At 48.6% G+C, this 17,746-nt stretch overlaps 1 protein-coding gene across 3 annotated transcripts in view; it reads left to right on the top strand.

The window, feature by feature from the left end:
* Window positions 1-13,524: 13,524 nt before the first annotated feature.
* Window positions 13,525-17,746, top strand: part of echdc2 (enoyl CoA hydratase domain containing 2) — a 28,956-nt gene continuing 24,734 nt past the window's right edge. Inside the window, exons 1-2 of one of the 3 annotated variants that reach the window (XM_085982971.1) lie at window positions 13,525-13,854; window positions 15,720-15,787. In XM_085982971.1, coding sequence (XP_085839097.1) covers window positions 13,641-13,854; window positions 15,720-15,787 — 282 coding nt within the window. In that variant the 5' untranslated portion in view covers window positions 13,525-13,640. Of the gene's footprint in view, window positions 13,855-14,991; window positions 15,215-15,719; window positions 15,788-17,746 lie in introns of those variants that run through there. The other 2 variants (XM_085982973.1, XM_085982972.1) reach the window with 2 other exon arrangements.

Below are 17,746 nucleotides of genomic sequence, written 5' to 3'. Positions count from 1 at the left end.
GGCTCGAAGTGTGGGGTGAGCTCAGGTCTCGGAGTGTGGGGTGAGATCAGGGCTCGAAGTGTGGGGTGAGTTCAGGGCTGGGAGTGCGGGGTGAGTTCAGGGCTGGGAGTGTGGGGTGAGTCCTGAGCTCGGAGTGTGGGGTGAGTTCAGGGCGCGGAGCGTGGGGTGTGTTCAGAGCTCGGAGCATGGGGTGAGTTCAGGGCTCAGTGTGGGGTGAGTTCAGGGCTCGGAGTATGGGGTGAGTTCAGGGCTCGGAGTATAGGGTGAGTTCGGGGCTCGGAGTATGGGGTGAGTTCGGGGCACGGAATGTGGGGTGAGTTCAGGGCTCGGAGTGTGGGGTGAGTTCAGGGCTCAGTGTGGGGTGAGTTCGGGGCTCAGTGTGGGGTGAGGTCAGGGCTCGGAGTATGGGGTGAGTTCAGGGCTCGGAGTATGGGGTGAGTTCGGGGCTCGGAGTGGGGTGAGTTCGGGGCGCGGAATGTGGGGTAAGTTCGGGGCTGGGAGTGTGGGGTGAGTTCAGGGCTGGGAGTGTGGGGTGAGTTTAAGGCTGGGAGTGGGGTGAGTTCGGGGCTGGGAGTGGGGTGAGTTCGGGGCTGGGAGTGGGGTGAGTTCGGGGCTCGGAGTGTGGGGTGAGTTCAGGGCGCGGAGTGTGGGGTGAGTTCGAGGCGCGGAATGTGGGGTGAGTTCAGGGCTGGGATAGTGGGGTGAGTTCGGGGCTGGGAGTGCGGGGTGAGTTCAGGGAGAGGAAAAAGGGTCATTGAGATGAGCCTAACGTCTGTCTGCGGCTCTCTCCCACTCTGGCTCTGTGAACCACTTTTCAAAAACCCGCCAAATGCACCGCTCATCGCTCGCTGGTGGGGACGGTACTACACGTGTGCACTGGACACTCCTGCTCCGTCGAGGCAAATGGAATTCAATCCAGAAAAGTGTGAGGTAATGCATTTGGGGAGGGCTAACAATGAAAGGGAATACACATTAAATGGTAGGACACTGAATAGTGTAGAGGAACAAAGGGACCTTGGAGTGCATGTCCACAGATCCCTGAAGGTAGCAGGCCAGGTAGATAAAGTGGTTAAGAAGGCCTACGGGGTACTTTCCTTTATTAGCCGTGGCATAGAATACAAGAGCAGGGGGTTTATGCTTCAACTGTATAAAACACTAGTTAGGCCTCAGCTAGAGTACTGCGTGCAGTTCTGGTCACCACATTACAGGAAAGATGTGATTGCACTAGAGAGGGTACAGAGGAGATTTACAAGGATGTTGCCGGGAGTAGAGAATCTTCGCTATGAGGAAAGACTGGATAGGCTCGGTTTGTTTTCCTTGGAACAGAGGAGGCTGAGGGGAGACTTTATTGAGGTGTATAAAATTATGAGGGGCCTAGATAAAGTAGATAGAAAAGACCTATTTCCCGTAGCAGAGGTGTCAAAAACCAGGTGGCACAGATTTAAAGTAACTGCTGGAAGGTTTAGAGGGGACATTTCTTCACCCAGAGGGTTGTGGGGGTCTGGAACTCACTGCCTGAAAGGGTGGTAGAGGCAGAAATCCTAACCACATTTAAAAAGTACTTGGATGTGCACTTGGGATGCTGTAACTTGCAGGGCTACGGACCAAGAGCTGGGAAGTGGGATTTGGCAGGATAGCTCTTTGTTGGCCGGCATGGACACAATGGGCCGAAATGGCCTCATTGAGTGCTGTAACTTTCTATGATTCTGAGTCATGGCTGCTCATCTCAACGACTCTTTTTCCTCTCCCTGAACTCACCCCACACTCCGAGCCCTGAACTCACCCCACACTCCGAGCCCTGAACTCACCTCACCCTCCCAGCCCTGAACTCACCCCACACTCCTCTCCCTGAACTCACCCCACACTCCTCTCCCTGAACTCGCCCCAGCCTCCAAGCCACAAGAGGGAAGCAGATTTGCATCAGACATATAGCAGCAGTCTCGGCAGCTCTTTTTTAATTGCTCTGGTTCAGGGTTGCAGCCTATTCCCAGGCCGCAGTAACCCTCCTCGGGCCTTCCCTCAAAAGACTCAGATGAAAGTGCAATTCGAGCTCCGGCGGGCTGGATAGAATGAACTGGAAGGCCGTATATGGCTCACGGGCCGTATTTTGCCCACCCCTGCTCAAGACTAATATGGAAAGTTCATAATTACATAGAATATACAGCACAGAAGTAGGCCATTCAGCCTGGTAGTACCAGCTGTTGCTCAGTTGGTAGCACCCTCGCCTCTGAGTCAGAAGATTGTGGGTTCAAGTCCCACTCCAGAGACTTGAGCATAAAAATCTAGGCTGACACTGCAGTGCAGTGCTGAGGGAGTGCTGCGCTGTCGGAGGTGCCGTCTTTTGGATGAGACGTTAAACCTGTCTGCTCTCTTATGTGGATGTAAAAGATCCCATGGCACTATTCCGAAGAAGATCAGGGGAGTTATCCCCGGTGTCCTGGCCAATATTTATCTCTCAATCAACATCACTAAAACAGATTATCTAGTCATTATCACATTGTAGTTTGTAGGAACTTGCTGTGTACAAATTGGCTGCCATGTTTCCTACACTACAACAGATTTCCTTCCCTAAAGGGATATTAGTGAACCAGATGGGTTTTTACAACAATCCGATAGTTTCATGGTTACCATTGTAAGGGGTTTTCCTTGAGAGATTTCCCTGAGGTTTCTCTCTCTTGCACAGTAAAACCTTGAGTGGTTCGACCCACTCGCCCCTTAGATTCTGTACTCTGGACTTAGGCGCAGGAACTACAATGTAGAGAAAACTCTTGTAGACCAAGTTTGATGAAACAAAATGAAATTTTATTGCATAAGGAAAAATATCAAATCAAATGCAAGCAGATAAGAGAGTACATGGGAGGGAAAAACACAAAACAAATCATAACGACACAGTACTAACTAAGGCAAATACAGGCATCTTATACTCTACAAAGATCATCATGAAATAAGGAAACACACGGATCATCGAGGGACAACAACTCATGTTAATTGTGCCCTTAAATCCACCCCCTTATTAAACCTATCTAGATCTGATTGTGAAAGGCCAGAAACATGCTCACCAATCCCACTAGGAAGTGCAAGGTTTTGAAATCGAGTCTGTGTTTGGTCCTTTCAGGCGTTTCGTCTCCACGTGGATCATGGAGCCCCTGCGAGCTGCACCACACCACTCTCCTGAGGTGGGGGTCGGGGGCGGCGGCTGGACACCGGCGGGCCAGGATGTCAGCGGGGTCGAGGATCATCGGCTCGACCCTGGTTAGAGGAGCCTTGGGCTGGCTCCCATCGCTTCTTCAGTTTCCTTTTCTCTCTTCTCCCGAGCCAGGGTGGCTGGAAGGTTTCTTCTCTTGGGACCTTTATTTTTTTGTTTCTTCTCCCAAGCTGGGTCGATGGCCTCTCGTTCCAGCAACGGCCCGGGGATGGTCGATGATCTCCCGATGTGTTTCCCCAGGGCGGAACGCTGGCTTCGAGACGGCCTTCTCGATGTTGGCTTTCTTCTTCCTCCTGCGAGTGCCTGCTTCTTCTTCTGAGTGTCCGGATTCAAACTCGACCGCTCTCCAGCTCCAACTGTCTCCAAGCTTGCAACTGTTCCAACTTGCCCCAACTGCCGAAAAGTCTTCCAGATATACTTTTCTTCCAGAGACTTCCGTCTCCCGCCCAAAATCAGGTTACTCTTTGTTTTATTTTTGGAGGGCTGGGAGCACAGCGGGGTAGTTATTGTATTTTAAAATGTCTTAAACGGCTGGTAAAGGCCCATCTCTGGTCTGGAATTACCTTCATTGTTTTTAATGTCCTGCTGATTTCGTTATCTAGTCCTGGGTGCTGTTCTCATGAATATGAAATTGTCCCCTTTTGTCTGGGTCAACATTTTGATGGCCTCTGTCTCCAGGCCGATCTTGACTGGATCTGCATCTAATCCATATGCATACGTGTGGGTCTGGTTTCATTCTCTCAGAAACGGCTTCCAGAACTTGCTGTAGGTTGAATCCACAAAGCTGTCTGAGATTGCGCAGGAACCATTTTAAAGTGTCCCAATAAGCTGGTCACATGGTATGGTGGCCATTTTGTATGCCCCTTTTTCTGGGCTTTTAAAACAGTCTTTAAAATCATGGCCTCTTCTGCCATTTGACCCTTATTAATATAAAGTCCAATTTTGCGAATCCTACACTCCCTGCTGATGATACTGTAACTTGCTTGAAGTATCATAATACTGGGTGAGCAAAATTTTCTGACTTTCCACAATCTAACCATCCCCAGTATTTACCTATCTATGACCCCACGACACATGCATTTTCCCATTTCAGAAAAATCTAGTGTACATTAAGCATCTATAGACGGCAATACCTTGGAGTTAAAAATCTAACAATTTACTTCCAGGCGTGGAGGGGGTCTTTATACCCCTACATCACCTAGTGTATACACATTACTTTCTAATAATATCACATCTAATAAAACTTCAATAATAAAATAAAGTACATACACGAAAAATTCAAAATGCACATGAATACATATCAAAAAAATAATACAGAGGAGGGAGGGAAAACTTTAACTTTATACAAAGTAGCAATATCTAAATGGGTGTCTCTTCTTCTACCCGCACATAATGCTCCCTCCATTCCCCTCTATTCTCATACTTTTGCGAATGTTTGACCTTTTTACAGTGTACAAACAGTAAATAAACTACAATGACAACCTGGCACACTACAAGAACGTGGGAGGCTATCCTAATCCAAGAAGGGACTTCTATATTAGTGAACAGGTCCCACCATGGTGGGGTCACTATATCCAATATGTCTGCCCCTATCTCTAAAGTTTTCTGCTCCAGTGTGTAGAAGTGTTTCTGTGAAACAACAACGGCTTTTAATATCTTGGTGAGGTGTTCAGGGAGAGGGGGAATGATATATCCAAAATGTGCAACGAAACGCTGCAGATCGGTGAAATTCTCTTTCACAGTGATGTGAACAGTGGAAGGTTCAGGAATGGGGACAATTTGCTCTTGGGCCACTTGAACTTCTGCCCTGGGCTTGAAACAGAAGCTGCTGTCACTAACCGGACAACAACCGTGCTATCCATGCTGGTAGTGGGGTGCTGCAGTGGTGACACAGTATGTCCCACCTCCTATATATGCCACCTGCGGGGGCACATGGCCTTGTGCCATTGCCTCCATGGTGCAATTTATAGGCTTTGCGCCAGCAGTTCTGAACCTGCACTGTGGTTTTGAATGGGCATTCAAGTGCTGGGGACACAGGATGATGTGTGCTCCCCGGCTCCGGCACCCCGAGAGGTCGGTACCAGTCATTGCATGCTCCCATCGAATGACGTAAGGTGGGACCCCTGTGTAGCGAATGTGCGCACCCCCCTGAATGACTCCAATGTTCTCCACCCTGTATACCGGGGCGAGTTTGGCTGTCTTTCCCATCACCGGCATTCTTACCACTATACCCATAATGGTGTGATTAGACCGTCCACAGTCCACTGGGACTGGGTAGGCCTCTGAAGCTAGTCTGAGCTGGCACGGACTCAATGTATTCTCAAAAGGGTGGAGGGCTGCGAGGTGCTTGTTGCTGATCCAGGAGGGGACTAAACCTTGCTTTAAATCCTCCAGATTACTGCGGCCCTCGCCCAGTAACTACGCCCCGTATAGCACACAAGCTTCGTTCTGCGCAGCCTGATCGGACGCATTCCAATCCTCCCTGATGAGGGCATTTACCGTTCTGGCGTGTTTCTCCAGCTCAGCTATTATCTCTTTTAAGTGTAGTGTCATGGCCTGGTCCTCATGTAGAACCCACTACCTTATTCTCGTCAGTCAGTATTTTTCTTAACTGTGTTTTTAAACCATTGATCTGGGTTTGCAGCGCCACATCATCCAGTGTGTTGATGACGGAAGTTCCTGTATTAAAAGCTGTGAAAATATCATTTACTGCACCCCTTCTTTGCCTCCCTATTTTGTCCAAGACCTCATGTGGTGTGGTGTACAATTCGGCTCTGTCGACATCGGCAAAGTCGAATTCGTAAAACTGTTTAAACATGTTTGTTAACAGGACCTGGTATAATAGCTCCGTTTCCTTGGGGCACCACGCTGGCAATCTTACCTCGGTGAGGTTTAAAATCACAGAAGCCACCGCGTAGTGGACCCCTTGGTACAGTACCTGACCTGTGGGTACCAATACCAATCCGTTCCCGGGTCCCTTTGTCATGGTGGGGCACCCTTCCTTGAGGGCTTTAGCTACCGGAACTGTGGGCAGGGGCTTGCGGGGTCGGGTGATGAGGTCAGTGGCGTTTACTGGGATCTGAGAGTATGGGACTCCGCACGCCCGTGTGCTGACGTCCCACCTCATTCCTTGTCCAGCATCCTGCCACTGTCTTTGGAAAAAGATGGAGACGCCTGTGGGGCAAGCGCGTTCTGAACCCCACATACAGATGTAGATCCCCTCATCTGGTTCCCACCATTTGTCCCAACAGACACTCAAAACCCCGTGAGTTCCCGTTATTGTCCGATGGGTGTTATTACCCAATCTCTCCCATTCCACCGTGGAATTCTTCATGGTGCTGCTCAACTTGCGCAGCCACCACCAGCGGTCCAAAGGTACATGTCCCAAACAGTTCAAGCAAATCTTCTTGCCCATGGTGACGCTGATCCTGGGTGCAATGATCCGCACCCTGGGGCACATCAGAGACGTTTCTCTGTACACAAACCCCGTCTGGCTGGAGTATTCAGTAGAGTTCGACCCCAGCCAGCCTGGCCATCTCCCTTCATGGAAGTAGGCAGCAGTCTCTTCAGCGTCCCGTGAGCCGGTTCCGTCAGTCGCGATGGGGCCTCTATTTCCAGAGCACCCATAGATCGTGGAGTCCTTGGTGCGGCCCCGATAGGCCCAGCTCCATCCGACCATCACGAATGCGAAGAGGATCCCTCTCATCTTTCTCCTGGTTCCTACAATAAATCAAACAATATAGCCAGGCTCCCGAGAGATTCTGGCTTAGGTGACGGCATGATCGGGTCTTTCGACCTCGATCCAAAAACACACACATACACACTGGGCAGATTTAAAACTACTTAAACTCTAATCCCCTTAATATATACACACCTTAAACTTAAACCTAAACTTATGTACAGCGCCGCCCGTCCCCGGGTGGCTTGCCTAATCCCTGATTGGACTGCAGCTTGCCACTCCCTGTGGCGGGGCTGCAGTGACCTGTGGCTCTGGTTCCCCGCAGCCTTTTGCTGTTAATCGGGGACTGTGTTTTTTCATGGATTTCTGAAGTCGGCGTCTACTGGGAGCGGGGGAATCGGGCCAAGGTTTTACAGGCTGAGGCGTTCGAGTCGACCTGCGAAAAGGTACTTTGGGCGTGGCTCCCTTAGCGAGTGGACCTTCGGGTGGGACCTTAGTTCTCACAGCCCGTGGCTCTTCCACGACTGTAGGCTTCGGCTCCCTTCCCTCAGGCTCCGCCCCTTTGGGATTTGGGCAGGCTCCCTTGGCGAGTCGACCTTCGGGTGGGACTTCAGCTCTCACAGCCCGTGGCTCTTCCACGACTGTAGGCTTCTGCTCCCTCCCCTCAGGCTCCGCCCCTTCGGGAATTGGGTCTGTGGCAGACGGCTCCTCCTCACCTGTCCCTACAGGTGGAGAATCTCTGCCCCCAATTTCTACCTCCCCCACGCTCGAGTCGAGGGCGGGATCTCCGTCCTCCGACTCCACCTCTTCCAGAATCGTGTCGAGGGCGGGACCTTGTTGTTCGGGCCCCTCCTCGTCCGAGTCCCAGGCCATCGGAGAAAGCTCCCCCGAGGTGGGCGGGACCTCCTCTCCTTCCAAGCAGGCTACAACGCCAGCTTGTGTGGTCTGTGACTCATCGCGCGCCTCAGGCTGAGGATCTTTATCCTCAGACCTGGCTTTGGTTGCTGATGCTCTTGCACCCGGTTTAAACAGTTTGCACCGCTTCATGCTAAACCACTTGTTGCGTCGGGACACCTCCACTGTGTGAGTGGCGTAGACCGGTGGATTTTCCACTGATTCCGGCCTATCCTCCTGGTCTACGGCTCTCTCGCCAGTGCATAGGGTTAGACCCAAGAATTTTACTTCTCGCCGGCCAACCCGCGCCTTCGTAGGCGTTTCCTTAACACTCTCTATCTCCTTCACACTCGTACCCGCTCCCCAGAGACAATGATTTCTTAGGTCCACGTGGATCCCGTGGGCTACCAAGAAATCAGACCCCAGGACTCCCGTTCCACCTCCCACCTCCCACTTCATTAGGGTACACTTCCATGTGGTGCGGAGTGGTCCTAAACGAATGGAGAGGGGAAGGGAATGTGCGCCAGCCTGTTCTTCGCCCATGAAGCCCGACAGAAGGTATGGGACCCCGGTGGATAGAGGCGAGGCGGTGGGGTTATCTGCGTGGATTACGGTGCACGATGCTCCCGTGTCCAACAGATAGGTTCCCTTCACCTCCTCCACCTCCATCTCCACGAGGGGTCGTCTCCATACATCATATCGCAGCGCACACAGGTAGATGGGCTGCGCCGACTCTAGTCACTTGGGTACAGCGATCGGAGTTTCGGGAGCGACAAGGCCGGTGGTGACAGCTATTTTCCCCTGCGAGATCATCAGAGACCGCATTGTCTCTATGATTGGCTCAATCGCAACGGGATTCATAACTGCACCAGCTCCTTGCGCTGGGGCAGGAGCTACGGCTTGGGTTTGGGCTGGTGCTGGGGCGGCGGTCTGGGCTTGGGCTTGGGCTGTGGGAAATCTCCCTTTATTATCTTTCCACGGATTTCTACAGTCCTTGCGCCAATGTCCATCCTTCCCACACCCGTAGCAATTGAGCTTGGCTTGGACAGGGCGATTCCCCTCCTGACACCACTCCTTCTGGCTTGGGCCTGCGGCTTTTGCCTCATGCACCTTTCCCTTCTGGGGTGGTGTTTCCTGACCTCTACAATTCTTGTATGCCACATTAAGCTGACGGAGTACCGTCTCCTCCATGACGCCGGGACCTTGGGGATCAAACCATGACCTGGCTAGGGCCCGTATCTCTGGCAAACTGTTGGTAACCAAACAACGGAGCCAATGAACCCGCTGTTCGTTGCTCATTAAAGCCCGTTCAGGCATACCCGGACAGCTGCGTCGATATACTGGCCACAGCCTTTCTGCGAAAACCCGTGGGGGTTCTCCAGATAGCTGCACGGTCCCTTCTACACGGTCGAACGGACTACCATCGTCCACTCCCATTACTTCTAAAACTTCCTCTCTGAGATCCGCAACCATTTCCATCCCCTCTTACTATCCTCTGAGAGGCACTGAAGGATCATGCAATCCAGGGAGAAAAGCAACAGTTTCACCTGTTCCTGATCATCACAGTCATTGATGGCTGCTGTTTCCTCTATCTCCCTGAAATGGAGCGAGGGATCTCCCTTTACTGTGAGTCATGCGAGGTGGCTCACCATGGACCTTAATTGCTGGCCAGCGTAGGGCACCACGAGCTGGTTCTGGTGGGGTCCGATACTGCCATCGGCAGTGTTGGGACCGAACCTCTGGTGCCAAGCGGGACACATTGGTGCCGGTCCCGGCTTTGCTACCAGTGGTTCTTCCTCACACTCCACCTCGGCTACCTCCTCTTTCACTACCCCCTCCTTTTCCGGCCAAGTCTCAATATAGCTCGGCGGTGCTGAGGGCTCGGTGGCTGGTACCACAATTACCTCAGCTGGAATCGGCTGTTTTGATTCCTTTAAAAAGTCCATGTGACTAGCTTTCGGGCTGACGAGACACACCATGCCTCTTGCCTTAACCAGGGCCGTTCTTATGTCCTCTATGGTCTTTTGGCAGGGTCCGTGGTCTGTGCTCTCAAACCCGTGCTCGAGGGCCAGCTTATAAGCTGCCTTAACCTCCACTACTCTCTCCTCCTGCGCTCTTAGCTGTTGTGCGAGGCGGGCGTTTTTCTCCCGTATCCTCGTTTCATTCATCTTTGCCTCAGTAACCTGGTACTCCAGGTACTCTATCCTAGCCTGATGTTGACTAGCTACCACTTGGCGTTCCTGATTCAGCGGGTGAAGCGCTGTGATGAGTTTTTCCCCACCCATGGCCTTTTCCTCTATCTCTGCTGCCTGGGTTGTGATCCTGGCTGCCTGTGCTGCAATGACTCGGTCCAAGATCTGGACCTGCTTCTTGTAACACATCAGCCACACTGCCTTCTCGACTGACTTCTTATGCTCTTTGCTCTCTGTCCACCTGATGGCTGCGTCCAACGGACGCCCATCCAGCAAGAGATCGGAAATCCACTGTTTAGTGAGATTTACCTTGCCAAAGACATAATCCGCTATCCTCTCATCCATTGCATTTCGACCATTCAAACTTGGATCTACTACATTGCAATCCTGCTGCCAGAGTCCTGCCACGGTCACCATTTTCTGTAAGGGGTTTTCCTTGAGAGATTTCCCTGAGGTTTCTCTCTCTTGCACAGTAAAACCTTGAGTGGTTCGACCCACTCACCCCTTAGATTCTGTACTCTGGACTTAGGGGCAGGAACTACAATGTAGAGAAAACTCTTGTAGACCAAGTTTGATGAAACAAAATGAAATTTTATTGCATAAGGAAAAATATCAAATCAAATGCAAGCAGATAAGGGAGTACATGGGAGGGAAAAACACACAAACAAATCATAACGACACAGTACTAACTAAGGCAAATACAGGCATCTTATACTCTACAAAGATCATCATGAAATAAGGAAACACACGGATCATCGAGGGACAACAACTCATGTTAATTGTACCCTTAAATCCACCCCCTTATTAAACCTATCTAGATCTGATTGTGAAAGGCCAGAAACATGCTCACCAATCCCACTAGGAAGTGCAAGGTTTTGAAATCGAGTCTGTGTTTGGTCCTTTCAGGCATTTCGTCTCCACGTGGATCATGGAGCCCCTGCGAGCTGCGCCACACCTCTCTCGAGGTGGGGGTCGGGGGCGGCGGCTGGACACCGGCGGGCCTGGATGTCGGCGGGGTCGAGGATCATCGGCTCGACCCTGGTTAGAGGAGCCTTGGGCTGGCTCCCATCGCTTCTTCAGTTTCCTTTTCTCTCTTCTCCCGAGCCAGGGTGGCTGGAAGGTTTCTTCTCTTGGGACCTTTATTTTTTTGTTTCTTCTCCCAAGCTGGGTCGATGGCCTCTCGTTCCGGCAACGGCCCGGGGATGGTCGATGATCTCCCGATGTGTTTCCCCGGGGCGGAACGCCGGCTTCGAGACGGCCTTCTCGATGTTGGCTTTCTTCTTCCTCCTGCGAGTGCCTGCTTCTTCTTCTGAGTGTCCGGATTCAAACTCGACCGCTCTCCAGCTCCAACTGTCTCCAAGCTTGCAACTGTTCCAGCTTGCCCCAACTGCCGAAAAGTCTTCCAGATATACTTTTCTCCCAGAAACTTCCGTCTCCCGCCCAAAATCAGGTTACTCTTTGTTTTATTTTTGGAGGGCTGGGAGCACAGCGGGGTAGTTATTATATTTTAAAATGTCTTAAACGGCTGGTAAAGGCCCATCTCTGGTCTGGAATTACCTTCATTGTTTTTAATGTCCTGCTGTTCTCGTTATCTAGTCCTGGGTGCTGTTCTCATGAATATGAAATTGTCCCCTTTTGTCTGGGTCAACATTTTGATGGCCTCTGTCTCCAGGCCGATCTTGACTAGATCTGCATCTAATCCATATGCATACGTGTGGGTCTGGTTTCGTTCTCTCAGAAACGGCTTCCAGAACTTGCTGTAGGTTGAATCCACAAAGCTGTCTGAGATTGCGCAGGAACCATTTTAAAGTGTCCCAATAAGCTGGTCACATGGTATGGCAGCCATTTTGTATGCCCCTTTTTCTGGGCTTCTTTTAAAACAGTCTTTAAAATCATGGCCTCTTCTGCCATTTGACCCTTATTAATATAAAGTCCAATTTTGCGAATCCTACACCATTACTGATACTAGCTTTTTATTCCAGATTTATTTAATTAACTGAATTCAAATTCTCCAATCCACGTCTCTGGATCATTAGTCCAGGCCTCTGGGTTACTAGCCAGTGACATTACCACTACGCTAGCGTTCCCTGCAATTCTGAGCCATTTGCTCCACATCTACCCTGTCCAACCCATTCATAATTTTAAAGACCTCTATCAGGTCACCTCTAAGTCTTTTCTAAAGAAAAAAGCCCCAACCTATTCAATCTTTCCCGATGATTGTAATCTCTTAGTTCTGGTACCATCCTTGTAAATATTTATTGCACTTTTTCCAGTGTTTCTACGTCCTTTTAAATCATTAAAGTAAATGCAGCGTATATAGCATTAAAAATAATTTAGGACTCCCTCAGTGAGTAAGCAGCTGAGTCTTATGCAATCCCTTGTCAGCGCTGAATTGGCTTATCTCAGCTGTGGCCTTTGTGGGGGTACTACAATTGGCCTTGCTGCCCTTGGGTTAGCGAGTGGAAAATCGGTCAGGGGTCCTGCTCCTAAATGCTGGAAGTGCATATATGTGGATAGGATCAGACTTAGCTGGCTGTGCTTCTCGCCATGGAAAATAGTCTGCCAATGCTTGCTATCTAGACTGGTATGATTATAGGGTGCCAGGCACAATGTGGAACCATGCTGCAGCAAGGAATCCATGCCTTTAGGAGAAGAGGTTTCTGAAAATCTCAACAAGATCGTCCTCTGCCAAACCATCAGCATTGCTGCTTGGAAAATTGAGGCTGTTTTTCCCCGTCATCACAGAATCACACAGAATCACAGAAACCCCACAGTGCAGATAGAGGCCATTTCGGCCCATCGAGCCTGCACCGACACATACCCCACCCGATCCCCGTAACCCCTACACCAACACATACCCCACCCTATCCCCGTAACCCCACGTATTTAATCCCCCTAACACTAAGGGTCAATTTATCATAGCCAATCAACTTAACCCGCACATCTTCCCCACGTCTTTACTCGTGTAAACAGTTAGATTACAGTTTTCATTCGTACACCGAGTGCCAACAACAACTTGTATTTATATCGTGCCTTTAACATAGTAAAACGCCCCAAGGTGCTTCACAGGAGCGTTATCAAACAAAATTTGACACCGAGCCACAAAACGAGAAATTAGGGCAGATGATCAAAAGCTTGGTCAAAGAGGTAGGTTTTAAGGAGCATCCTAAAGGAGGAAAGAGAGGTAGAGAGGTTTAGGGAGGGAATTCCAGAGCTTAGGGCCTCGGCAGCTGAAGGCACAGCCACCAATGGTGGAGTGATTATAATCAGGGATGCTCAAAAGGCCAGAATTAGAGGAGGGCAGGGGGTGTTGTGGGGCTGAAGGAGATTACAGAGATAGGGAGATGTGAGGCCACTGAGGGATTTGAAAACAAGGATGAACATTTTAAAATCTTCTGAAGAGACTAATTCTTGCTGGGCTACAGTTCCATGGGTACTAGCAGCCCAATTGGCTATTCTTCCATTTTGAGCCTTAGACGTTTACCAATTGGGCCTTGCTCATTTTTAATGCTGCGCCACCCCATCGCAAACGGCGTACACCAAATGTGGACAGTGGGAGGCTGCGGCTGTCATTGCCAAGCCAATAGGGGCGGCGCACAGGCGGGATTTCCTCTCTAAACAAACCTCGCAGTGAAATTAGGCAATTTGACTTCCGTAGTTCTTGCAACAAATGGGGGTCCTGAGGCAAGCGGTTTCTGTGGGGTTTGTGGCTGGGCGCGGCAGAGCCGTTTCTGCCCAGCCCGGTATAGGAATGACTACTCGGGCTGCTGTGGGCTGCTTGACCAGGCTGGGCAGCGCGGCTCTGACTGTCAGCAGAAGGCGATACTCGGAGACCTGTGGCTCCTCCGAAATCCAAGTACAGCATTTACAAGGAGACAACTCGGGTAAGGGACCGGCGGGTGGCGGTTTGCTATTTTTATTGTCCGTTTTTCTAACTGTGCAGGACTTTTAAACTGTTGTTGCGCTATCAGCCCTCCAGGGCACGGCATGTCCTGTGTAGGGTTTCCACCTAAATCTCTCTAACAGTGATGTTTCCCTTCTGTAAAGTCATAATACTGATTGTAATCAGTTTAAGAAAGAACTTGCATTTATATGGTGCCTTTCGTGACTTCCCAAAGTGCTTCATAGCCAACGAAGTACTTTTGAATGTAATCACTGTTGTAATGTAACAGCCAATTTGCACACAGCAAGATCCCACAAATAGCAAAAGGCAAATGACTAGTTAATCTGTTTTAATGATGCTGGTTGACCGTGAAATCTTTCCCAGGAGACTGGGAGAATGTTACTGTTCCTCCTCCAATAGTGCTGTGGGATTTTTACATCCACCTATGAGAGCAGACGGGCCATGGTTTAATATCTCAAACGTAAGCTAGTGCCTCTGACAGTGCAGCACTCCTCCTGTACTGCACTAAACTGTCAGCCTAGATAATTGCCTGGCTTTTGCGTTAAGAATAACCTCACCGTTATGGAGTATATCGGATAGCAACTTCTGGCGTCTGCACGTGCGCAGTAAAACGTGGAAATCAGGAAGTTGCAGTCTGAGTTGCCCTGCTCCTCCACAAGCTTCACTACACTGGTATCTCACCGAGAGACACGCGGCATTCACATACCTGTAAAGGCATGAATTTGTGGGAATTTGCCACTAGCTACCCACTAAACATGCCAGAAAAAGTTAGGGCTTGGCTTGTCCATTCAATTGTAAGTGAATTATTTACTGCCTAGTACTGAAAATTAACTTTTACAAGTGTGGAGTCTCATTCCTTTTAGATTTTAATTATTGTTGGAGATTTTTTAAAATTAAAAGATTTTTTAAAACCTTTTTCCTCCTGTCTCTTATTTTGCTTTCTGTACATGATTTAACATTGAATATTCTAACTTACATTTCCTGGTTTAGACTCAAGCATGGCTCAGTGTGGATTCTTCAATCTGATTGGTTGGTTGAAGAGACACTGTTGCTTTCCCTGTTCACACAGGTCCCAGATCCCCTGTAGAGGGCACCACACTGTTTCAGACGCCCAATCACTGCCAGTTGCTGCTCAAAAGCCCACGAAAAGTTGTGGGTAGCTGTGAGCATAATGAATAGCGAGTGCTGTTCGTTCACCGCTGCCTGCAAAATCCTGGCCAATGTGCTCAAGTCTGTAGTGGGCCCTGAACGTACAACCTTCTGACTTGGAAGCAAGAGTGCTACCATTGAACCAAAGCTGATGCCTAAAGGGAAATTCTTGTCTAGTAAATCGCCTTGAGGTAAATTTTGTTAATTTTGCTCTAAAAGTAAACCTGAAGACTAACCTTATTTCACAACACATCATAAATGTTTGTGCTGCTATAACACCACTTGAAATGGACTTTTTCCCCCTGTAGCTGGTGTTGGACAGGCACTGGGAAGGGAAAATATTCTCTGCAGTTTAAATGTTAAAACATGCTGTGCTAGATTTCAAGAAAAAAAAGTTAGAAAACTTTCTTTCTGGAAGTAGAATGTGCAGAGAGCTCAGCCAAGCCATCGTCTTGTGAACTGTTTCTCATTTCTCTCACTTGTAGAAGATTAAAGTGAGTCACTCCGCCATGAATGCTTTAACCAGTGTAAGCTGGACAAATCTGGATTTGTGAAGGGTGACTGAGCACATCGAGTGCTGTACTGCTTTAGTTCCGCTTGAGTTAAGCAGTGCTGGTGGCAAGATGATCCTTTTCAGCAGCAAAATTGATGCTTGCAATCATGAAGTCAGTTAATTTTTTTTAATTTTCCCTTTAGGAATTACAGCAGTTTTAATGAGCAGACCTCATGCAAGAAATTCCCTTGGAAATGTGTTTGTTAAGCAGGTTAGTATGTGCAATCTGTCATTGTGTTGTCGCTTTAAAAGTGAGTTTTATTTCTATCAGGAGTGTCCAGCTTGTGGTCCTAGGACCACCTGTGGCCCAAGCCCTGGCATTTGGTCCTTGGCGCACAAGTAACTCAGTCCTATTTCCTCGTAATTCTTCTTTGACCTGTTTGAATTTTGTGAGCCGAGATTTAGGAAGGGCTCTTTTTAGAGCTGCTGGATAAACTCTAAAATCTGAACAAGATCTGTTGGTATCAGCAACCTGATATATATGTAAATTAATTGGAACATGGACTTAAACTTTGTCTCCCGAGGCTCCTTGTTACACGGCCCACAAAGACAAAAGCTCAGACACCCCTGGTTCATAAAATAAAATAAAATAAAATGGAATTGGAAAATGTGGCTCCTTTTCAAAAGGATATGAAGTATATACATAAAGTGGGCGGAGGGGGTGGAGAGAAAGCAAAAACTAGAGCTTTTTATTTTGAAATCAATACATAACCTTAACCTCCTAAATAATATACTCCTTGCAGCATTTCCTCCTTTTGTGAAGAGGGTGGGTAATCAAAGTGAGGCCTCTCCCAATAGCATTCTTTACTAGAAGAATTTACAAGAATATGTTCATCACTACCTGCTGAAGTATTTTTTTCCCCGCCATTGGCGAAGCTCTTCACTATCCACTAATGATCTGTCTGAAATCTGATTGCAATGAAACTGTGGCTGCTTCATTTTTCTCCAAATTATTTTTAATGTAATGCAAATGAGGTATAGGGAGAGACAGTTTTGCAATCTAAGAGAAGTGTACAGCACCAATAGGTATTTGTATGTTTTATATACCAAAACACTTTGGAAGGGGGAGGGAGTGCTGTATAATATGTGTATAATACCTATGTAACATATAAACAAAGAATGAGCACTGTTCAGAAAAAAAACTGAGGTAAGTGATTATTTCCAGGAAAGACATGATGCTGTGGTAATGCTGTCCTTCATATCCAGGGAGTATCCATGTCAAAACTTGCAAGTTTCCTCTAGGAATTCGAAGGGAGAAGATACCATCTGTAGGAAGGGGATTCAAGTTAGCAGAAATGCATCTGCATTTTTCTTTTTGATAGTTCGTACGTCATAGAATAGTACAGCACAGAAGGAGGCCATTCAGCCCATTGAGTCTGTGCCGGCTCTTTCGAAGAGTAGTCCAGTTAGTCCCACTCTCCTGCTCTTTCCCCATATCCCTGCAATTTTCTCTCCTTCAAGTATTTAATTCCCTTTTGAAGGCTACTATTGAATCTATATCCACCACCCTATCAGGCAATGCATTCCAAATCCTAACCACTCGTTGCGTAAAAAAGTTTTTCCTCATGTCACCTCTGGTTCTTTTGCCAATCACCTTAAATCTGTGCCCTCTGGTTATCAACCCTTCAGCCATTGGAAACAATTTCTCTTTATTTACTCTATCTAAACCCTTCATGATTTTAAACACCTATCCAATCTCCTTGGCCTTTTCTGCTCCAAGGAGAACAACCTCAGCTTCTCTAGTCGATCAACGTAACTGTAATCCCTCATCCCTGAAACTATTCTAGTAAATCTCTTCTGTACCCTCTCCAAAGCCGTCACCTCCTTCCAAAAGTGTGGTGCCCAGAATTGGACACAATACTCCAGCTGGGGCGGAACTAGTGTTTTATATAGGTTTAGCATAACTTCCTGGCTTTTGTACTCTATGCCTCTATTTATAAAGCCCAGGATCCCACCTGCTTTATTAACTGCTTTGTTAACCTGTCCTGACACCTTCAAAGATTTGTGCTGCTTTTGTGGAATTCTGGAAAGGAAGGTGTCCAACTACAGGTGATGGGTGGGAAAAAGGACCTTCCAGTTGAGGAGCATGCATCTGTGGAAGAGCTGAGAGAGATTACCACAAGAGGTCAGTCTCCATTTGGCATGAAATGTCTATTGTGTGTGGTGTTGA

This window comes from Somniosus microcephalus, chromosome 3 (assembly GCF_052327205.1).
Source record: "Somniosus microcephalus isolate GS21.2 chromosome 3, FLI_Smic_1.0, whole genome shotgun sequence".
Classification (NCBI taxonomy): domain Eukaryota; kingdom Metazoa; phylum Chordata; class Chondrichthyes; order Squaliformes; family Somniosidae; genus Somniosus; species Somniosus microcephalus.
The sequence above is the reverse complement of the archived record's forward strand: the minus strand, read 5'-3'. Positions and strand labels throughout refer to the sequence as shown.